The sequence below is a fragment of the Melitaea cinxia genome, chromosome 1, assembly GCF_905220565.1.
Source record: "Melitaea cinxia chromosome 1, ilMelCinx1.1, whole genome shotgun sequence".
Lineage (NCBI taxonomy): Eukaryota > Metazoa > Arthropoda > Insecta > Lepidoptera > Nymphalidae > Melitaea > Melitaea cinxia.
The window spans coordinates 5,512,903-5,521,681 of NC_059394.1; the positions used below are offsets into that span (position 1 = coordinate 5,512,903).

The window sequence follows — 8,779 nt, forward strand, 5'->3', positions numbered from 1 at the left end:
TTTTTATGATGCGCGCGCACACCGTCACGAAAAAAACCGACACCTTGAAGTTAGCTAGTCAACGAATAAGCGTGTAGCAACGTAAAGTTAACTAGCCAATGATGTATAACTTCTTACGTGCGTACACACACAAACTTTTTTTAAGTTTTGGTGGTAGTAGACATTTAAAAAAACATTAGTTGATTTTCATTCTATCATCCAAAAATAATTTATATTTTATATAATGATACTTGAAGAAGTAATCTTAATCTGAATCTTGTTTATCTGTGTTTCTATTTAAAATACTGCCAGTAACAAATTTTTGTATAGGCCATGGTATGTGAGATCGTCTCTTGTTTTGAGTGCTTGTATATTTATTGTCTATATTTCTAAATTTTGGACGTCCTCAACCTTCGGTTAGCTGGGTTGGCAATCGAGTATGAAATGTTTGTTAGCTTTTTGATTTTGTAAAAACTGATCTTGATGTTGTTATTTTATTTGACTCACAGGAAATCCCTTATGGATATCCACGGCCCGGGACAACCGCGAGATGTCCGACTCGCACAGACCAAAACCATGTTGTTGGGTGTTTCACCGTTACGTTGGCGGAACCTCGGGGACGTTATAGCATTCTTCCATAAATATGTTGATGATTTGCCTCAACTTATACCAATAAATTTATGTAAGCTAAGTCAAAATACCTACCCGCTTATGACAGAGGGAATTAATTCCTTGATTGGATTTTATAAAGATTTATTATTTAATAAGTATGTTTATTTTACATAGGTTTCGAAAACGTTGAATGAAACTCAGATTAGTTTAGTGTATTTTTATTATATTTAACTGAGATAGGGCATAGCAGGAAATTTCCTGCTAAAATATGGAGCAGCCCGACTGGGGTAGTAACCTCGACCTTACACGAGATCACAGCCAAATCAAGCTGTATCGTGTTCCTGTTAATGAGTAAGGTGATAGAGATGCAATGGTTCTGATATTGCAGACGTCTATAAGCTACGGTAATTACTTATCATCAGGTGAGCCGTACGCTTGTTTACCGACCTAGCTATAAATATATATATTTAAAAAAAAATTATGACTTATCGTGGTAAGTCTCCTTTAAGAAGATTTAATATCTTATACATTGTGAAACAATATTTAAATGTAAAAAAAATGTTTGTTTCATTAAAACAATGGCCGTTGTTTTGTGCTTCTTTGCTTAAGATCGTGAAATATTTTCTTTTCAACTGTACAGACCTGGAAGAGCGATGTGAACTAGCGCATCATCTTAATAATTCGAAAGCGAAGCTGTGTTGTTACTAAATAAACACATGTGACTAACCTGAGTTCATAAATATTTAAACTCCCTTCTAGATATTTTGATACATTTTACTTTGAGTTTATTAACGCTTTAAAAAAATGGTATATTAGTAAAATAATATTGAGTTTATTTTGTAAATGTCATTGTCTTATTTATTGTATTTATATAGGATATCTATTACAATAATCTGTAATTATAAAAAAATGTTTTTATTGTGATTGTTGAATCTTTGAAAAAATCTAATTGTATACCTACTTTAAGAAGACGGGCAACTGTCTATAGTTTTCAATTACTTAGAAAAATAGTAATAGTTCCTAGACGACATTTTATTTTTTGGGACTTATTTTCCTGCTATTCATCTTTCTCAGTAAATCTAAAGGAAAGAAAATGACACTCCAAATATGTCTTTTAGGCGTTTTCCATCCTACCCTAATTACCAAAATTGTTCATCTCTGGAAACATAACCAAACTATACGTAGTTTGTTTACATCTCCCCGAGGCTGGAATAAAGTCACATCAGTCCTTTGAGTCGTTTGGAACGAATGCAGAGCAATATGCACTTGTCAACAAGTCTGTTCTTACCGTTCTTAAACCCGACTAGAACGTCATAACGCTAAGTCGCCGGAGGCTTTGATGTCATCGTTTTGTTCAAATAATGCACCTGACTAACATCTACAAGCGTATTTGTACTTGTGTACCTAGATATGGCATTACTTTTTACTATACCTATCGTAAACGAGAACTATATGCACGTAGGCATATTTATGCCAGTAGAGTATTATTTATTATTGATTATTCCTCCTTAATATGTGCACACTTCTAACCGCAGCTACTGTGTCGTGTCCAGTACCCAAAGGTTATCTAGAAGAAATCGCTCTTATAGCGATAAGATCGCTTTTGTACATCTTGTATTGTATCTTTCTTTATATATGTCTGTATTTTGGTGTACATTAAGAATAAATAAATAAATAAATAAAAATAGAGTAGTATCTATTCTAGAAGTGCCTTGCTGTTTCAGCTGCCTTATAGTTTGAATTTTGCAGTGAACTTGAGATTTAGGTTTACCTATTATTATATGTATCTCTAAAGTATAAAAACAAAAGACGCCAATAAAGTCGAAAATAAACAAATGACCATTAAACAGCAATTCTTTAACGCATTTAAAACGTATAGGTAGATTTTTTTACCTGTCGTAACTAGTGTTGCCCAAATTCAGTCTTGGTCTTGCAGTCTTGGTCTTGTTCTTGCGTTTTTCCAAGACCAAGACCAAGAACAAGACCGCGTATTTTTAGCAAGACCAAGACCAAGACTGACCGTGCAAGACTTGAGCAAGAACAAGACATAGCCTGCAAGACTCTTGCGTCTTGCAGCTAGGACTTAGCGCTATTTCACTGAGTAGTTAGGTGTAACAGTTCGGTGTATAGGTAGGTACACTTAGGAATTCTATGAGACGCAAAAAACTGTATCAAAGAATATGAAAAACTGGACCTATGCGCATTACGACTAATACCATAAACATAGCGAATAAAAAAATATCTATTAAAATCAAACTGAGTGCATGCATAGTTATGTTTTAACCATCGGCACTTTGATAATGCGGCATCAAAGGTTTTGTACTTACTTCTCAAAGAAATTTGCCGCTTTTCGGAAGTACATGGTTATGATACACGCGCCGGCGGCTTCTTTTGAAATCTAAAACAATCGTTGCCGCCACGCCGAAATCATAACATTTGACACTATTTGATTGCCGCCATAGGGCGTAAAAAAAAAATTGATCTAAAGTATCATAACCTAATGATAAAGCTGTTGATTTGTGTTGTATTTTATTTTTTATTCAAATAAATTATAAATCGTAAAACTCTTTTATTAAATTTCTTATAAGTTGAGGGTTCAATCTCTTTCTAGACAGATAAGTATTGTTCTTTAAAATACAGTCAAGTTATTGTAATTAATTTGTTTTTTTACATGTTTTAGCAAATGTAAGCTTATAAATCATAAATGTTTATTAAGAAACAGTTACTTCCATGGAAAACGACATATAGGTCAGTTGATTTTTCGAATTTCTTATCAAATCTTCAGTTATTTATTAATCTGCTTGATCTTTACTATGGCTATGTTAATTCAAGCTCACAATGTTCCAATTCTAATACGTTTTTCTAAGATTTAAAGTAAACTTTAATAAATAGTAATAGACTAATAGGTAATTGCAAGACTTGCAAGACTCTTGCTGCAAGACCAAGACCAAGACCAAGACTGGGAGCGCAAGACCAAGACCAAGACCAAGACCAGGTGTATTGGCGCAAGACCAAGACCAAGACTGGCTAAGTCTCGTCTTGTTCTTGCATTTGGGCAACACTAGTCGTAACGTGGTAAAACTTAGGGTGGGGCCTTTCTGTGCTTTACTTTCGTTCTCGGTTCTATACCTTTACGGTTTATTTCCTTTACCTTTTAGTCTTAGGCGTTTTTTAGAATATTTGCCAACAAAACATTTTAAAATGTTGTCTTGTGATTTATGACATTCCAAAAAGCACATACAGCGGACCTTATTGTACAGTCAACTATACAATATCATCTTTCATTCCCCCTAGTACCTATATTATTTCAAAACACTGGAAATTTTTATTTTAATCTTTAAAGAAACAATAGTTAATGATACCTCAAGATTTTTCAAACTTTGTACTGGGATAACTGGATCTAATGTCTTATAATTTTATATAGTACAAAAAAAATATCTAAATGTTGTTATTTTTTGAACTTTATATTATTATAGTACCAAAGATCTTATCGTAGGTAAAAAGTTTATATAATTATAATAGTAATAATAATAATATAGTAATAGTAATAGGATGTAAATTGTTTTTATTTATACTACTGGTCGTCTAGTAGTCGAAATATGACCATAATAATTCAAATTATATTTTTGTACATTATTAAGGTTTTGTTGTCAAAGACTACACTTCTATAATAATAAACAAAAGAGTATATAGGCGTGTGTGTCAAATACACGGTAGTGGTGTAATGCATTTTTTATTGATTTAATGTAACTTTTATGCATAATTTTTAAAAAATATTAGCATTTTGCACTCCTTCTCCATATAAACTATACGCTTCAGCCTGTTATATCCCACTGCTGGACATAGGCATCTTTTCCCGTGTAGCACAAGGATCAAAGATTAACGATCGTTATCAGGCGCCATGATAACACCCGGGACCGGCGGCTTAATGTGCTCTCCTAGGCACGGTGGGGAGACCCACAAGGATTGCACAAACACCCAGACCACGGCAAACATCTGTATGGCCAATACAAATGTTTGTCAAGTGCGAGGAGTGAACCCAGAACTGCCAGCGCAACAGCCACAAACCAGTGCTGTGTCCGTTACGTCAACGTGTCATTATATAAACTATAAATGTGCGAAATTTTATACTCCTCCGTCCACGCAATTTACGTAAAAAGGGTTACAAAGATTTTACTTCACGTATTTAATATAGGTGCAGAAGATTTATAAATATAAATAGAAAAAAACGCATTTATGTTTAAATATAACCAATAATTTTCAACATCAGTCATCAGCCCGGCTAGCTCAGTCGGTAGAGCATGAGACTCTTAATCTCAGGGTCGTGGGTTCGAGCCCCACGTTGGGCGAAACATTTTTGGTATATGTTTTAAAAGTCGCTTGTTGCATATTTACCATTTTTGATCTTTGTATATTTGTACTGTTCAACCCATCTGCAAAATATTAAAAATATAAATTTAAATTTATGATTTGAGCGCCATCTAGCGTGTTGTTTGTAAACAACTATTTAGTATATTATAAACTATTTTAACTTACAAGAATAATTTGAATGTTGTACCCACAAGTTAGCACAGATGGCGTTGTTAGACAATTTATTATTCATATTATGTATTCTTTCATAGGTTTACGCCATGTGATAAAATATGTTTTTTGACTATATAGGTTTATGTTATATGTTAAAAAATAAATAAATATCTCATTAAAATTAACCGAGTTTCATATAGAATTATAGGCTACCGACCAATAATTTTTACCAATCGTTCTATGTCAGTAAGAAGTGGTAATCAATTTTATGGATTTTATGAATATGTACCTACTGATCTGAAAAGAGTCCTTAGGTGTATATGAGTAGATTAAAAAATTTACAAAATTATTCCACGTTAGCATTGTGATTAAGTACTCTTTTGTAGGGTTAAGGTTCTGTATCTTTTTCTTCTCTTAATATTTATCAACTGGACCTTGGAGACTGGAGTTTCTCTGTTATTTTTTTTAATTAACTTTTTTATGATAGGTGTTGATGTACCATCTTATGAATGTTATTAACTTTCAAGTATAGCCACAAAAGTCATTGGCCATTTGTATTTTTATCATCTAGGCCTTATTAGGCCTTTTACCTGTACACAAAATCCTTAAACAGCACATAATATGACAGAGGTACTAATTACAATTTTTTTTCCTACAATAATTGGCATGATGGAACAATCAGTTTGTTTTTCATACCTTCACAAGTGATATCATGTCATTTAGTATACCCGGATTGAGGTGAGTCACCTTTAAGACAGTTTTAATTTTTTCTGTGGGATGTCTTTGACATTGTTATGATGATGATGATGACTACAAACATATACGTACTCATAGAACGTACCACTAAAAATATTATACAAGTAGGGTTGCTATAGCGTTTTTTAATTGGCATTTATTGATATTAACTTAGTTATTAAACTTAGGTACTTTATCTAGGATCAATATCAATTGTAAGGTTGTCAAATTGGATCCAAAATTATTTCAATATTCCAATTTTATTCAAATAAACTCAGGGAATGTGAGATGTACAACCTCTTAAATGTGAGATGTTTTCACGCTTTATTTTAGTTCTGTCGACGACCGCTCTGGTTTCGAGGTGTGTATGCCATGTATCCATGTATGCGACGGTTGCGGGTTCCATTCCCGCATGGAATGTAGTATTTACTATCATTCTATTTTAGTTTTATTAATAAAGTATTTTATATTTAGAAAGGTTGTATATAGCTTTAGAGATTTTAAAATCAATTTTATTATAGATATTTTCAAAGGTTTTTAGAACCCAAAAGAACATCGTATATATAAAATTCTCGTGTCTCAAAGTTAGTTACAATACTCCTACGAAACGGCTGGACGGACTTTTATAAAATTTTATGTACATATCAGGTAGGTAGGTATTTTTCATACCCATAAGTTACAGGGGGGGGGGGGGGATTAAGGGGTTTAATAAGAAACATGGCAAAACAACGTTTGTGGGGTCAGCTAGTATTCATATAGAAATAATTATTTGTATGTATGGTTAATAATAATTAATATCCTTTTGCACTTGGTCGAACATTCTCAATAATCGTTTGTTTGTTTAAAGCTATATAAAAATACGTATGTATATGAATTATAGGATATTTATAAATGACACAAAGTCCGCCACAGTTATGTATACGAATAAGTCAGGGACATAACATATATGGATGAACCATGATCATTGTTATATTGTTTTTTTTTTGCAAAACATCGCAATGTTAATAATAATTATTAATAATGTTATAAGATAAAGTATTTTTCTTGTATCGTCCAGGTAATTGCTGTACTTCCTTTGCGACATCATTTAGTGTAATTTTGTGTTGTTTATATAAAACGCAAGAAACACGCAAATCAAGCTTTGTGGTGTCTCGGATTCTCTTACAATATGTTCAAATTCCAACATATATGTTTTGTGATTTTAGGTAAGAGTTTTAATTTTTAGTTTATTGATTCAGATCTGTTTGGTGTATTGTTTTTAATACTCGTAATTATCACGCAAGTATCTTTGTTTCTGTAGTTGCTGATAGGATATCATTCCTAATTTAAAAATAACGTTCTTGTCAGTTCAAGGTCATAAAGTTTTGAAAACGAGTCTAAAATATACATATAATTAGAACATTAATAATAATTAGTGTATAATTATTGTATATAGTGTATGTTCATGTTATAAAATAGGTTTAACTGGAATAACCCATCAAATATCATCTAAAGTTGACTTCGGAGAAGAAGAATCGACGGCTATTTTGAAAAATCCACAAAATGATGAAGATGTAGAAGTACAACATACTATTGTTGTTTCGACGAAACTTAAAAATAATAACAGAAGAGGAGTACATTCAAATGGTAACATAGCTTTATTTTTCAAGGATTTTCAATTGCAACATTAACATTACTCTATTATCAAATGTCATAACGTTTCTAAAAAGAAGATTAGTATATTAAATGAGAAGTCGCATATTCTTATACCGTCTCAATGTGTTTAAAATAAATTTCGTGTACAGCGGTAGGAAAAAGTTGTGAGGAAAATAGTATGTAGTAGGTACTTAAAGTCAGAAATCACCACGTTGACATAACTGAACTTTATCAAGCTATAGTAAAAACAACACAGCAGATTATATGCTGATTCTTCTCTATAAAAGAAGAAAAATTATTTGGTTATTTTATTTGTTTAATTGAATTACAGTGCAGTAAATAATACAGCAAAATTCTTATCATAACCTTTACCTTCTATGAAAGACAAAAAACCTTAGTCTGTGAACCTCGATTAGCATTTGAGAATTTTAGCTTACTTTAATAAACTGAACAGTTACTAATAAATTACTACGAGTATAAAATAAACGACTCTTGTCTGGGTGATCATTCTCAGGTTGTGCGCAAGGCATTTCTTAGTATACTTGCAGTAATTTAAATTTAAATGGCAATAGTGATAGTCCTATTTAAATGTTTTAGATGACGCAGGTGTACTCACATACAAATTTGGTAATAAAAATGCTAATGACGAAGACAATGATGAGGTTCCCATAGTTAAAGCATTTAAATCAGTTGAAACAACACAGATAAGAACGCCTGATACTCGATTCAAGTCCACAACCTACAGTCACCCAGGGTTTGTACAGAATAGAAATTCACGGGATGAATTGGATTTATATCCCAACTTAGCGGCAAACCCTATGCAATGGAAACCTTCATCCTTCTTCAGTAACATTAATTGGTGGAATCAAGATAATGCAAACTTTAATCAAAGGAGGCCTGACTATCAGAAATTTCATAGAAGGGTTAGTGAAGATGGTGTTAGAGAGTTCTATTGTAGAAAATGTAGAGAAATGAATGGCCCACGAGATTGTAATCAACCAAAAAGTAATTCTTGGTTGCGTGAAAGTTCAACACAAAAGATAAAAATTGACGGAAAAATAGCTAAATTAAATTGAATATCTATAATTTGTTTTAGTTTATTAGTAGAAAAAAATGTTTATGATGTTATGTTAGTAACCTTGGCGTGTTCTAAAGGTTGCATCGTAGTCATGAGTAATGTGATGTTCACGATTTATTAATAAATCTACACGAAATTGGTGATTGTATGGAAATTGAATTGTATTCTACATTGCGTACTAATAATGCTAATGCAATAACAAATCACGTATTGTTA

The 8,779-nt window shown here is 32.2% G+C and overlaps 1 protein-coding gene and 1 non-coding gene across 2 annotated transcripts; both read left to right on the plus strand.

Moving 5' to 3' along the window:
- The first annotated feature begins 4,867 nt into the window (after positions 1-4,867).
- Trnak-cuu lies at positions 4,868-4,940 on the plus strand. The gene has a single exon. It is a non-coding gene; the product is annotated as a tRNA-Lys (tRNA).
- Positions 4,941-6,992: 2,052 nt separating this feature from the next.
- LOC123655830 lies at positions 6,993-8,717 on the plus strand. Its single transcript, XM_045591586.1, has 3 exons — positions 6,993-7,055; positions 7,309-7,476; positions 8,083-8,717. The coding sequence occupies exons 1-3, from the start codon at positions 7,019-7,021 to the stop codon at positions 8,559-8,561; spliced, it is 684 nt and encodes a 227-aa protein (XP_045447542.1). The 5' UTR covers positions 6,993-7,018; the 3' UTR covers positions 8,562-8,717.
- Positions 8,718-8,779: the final 62 nt, after the last annotated feature.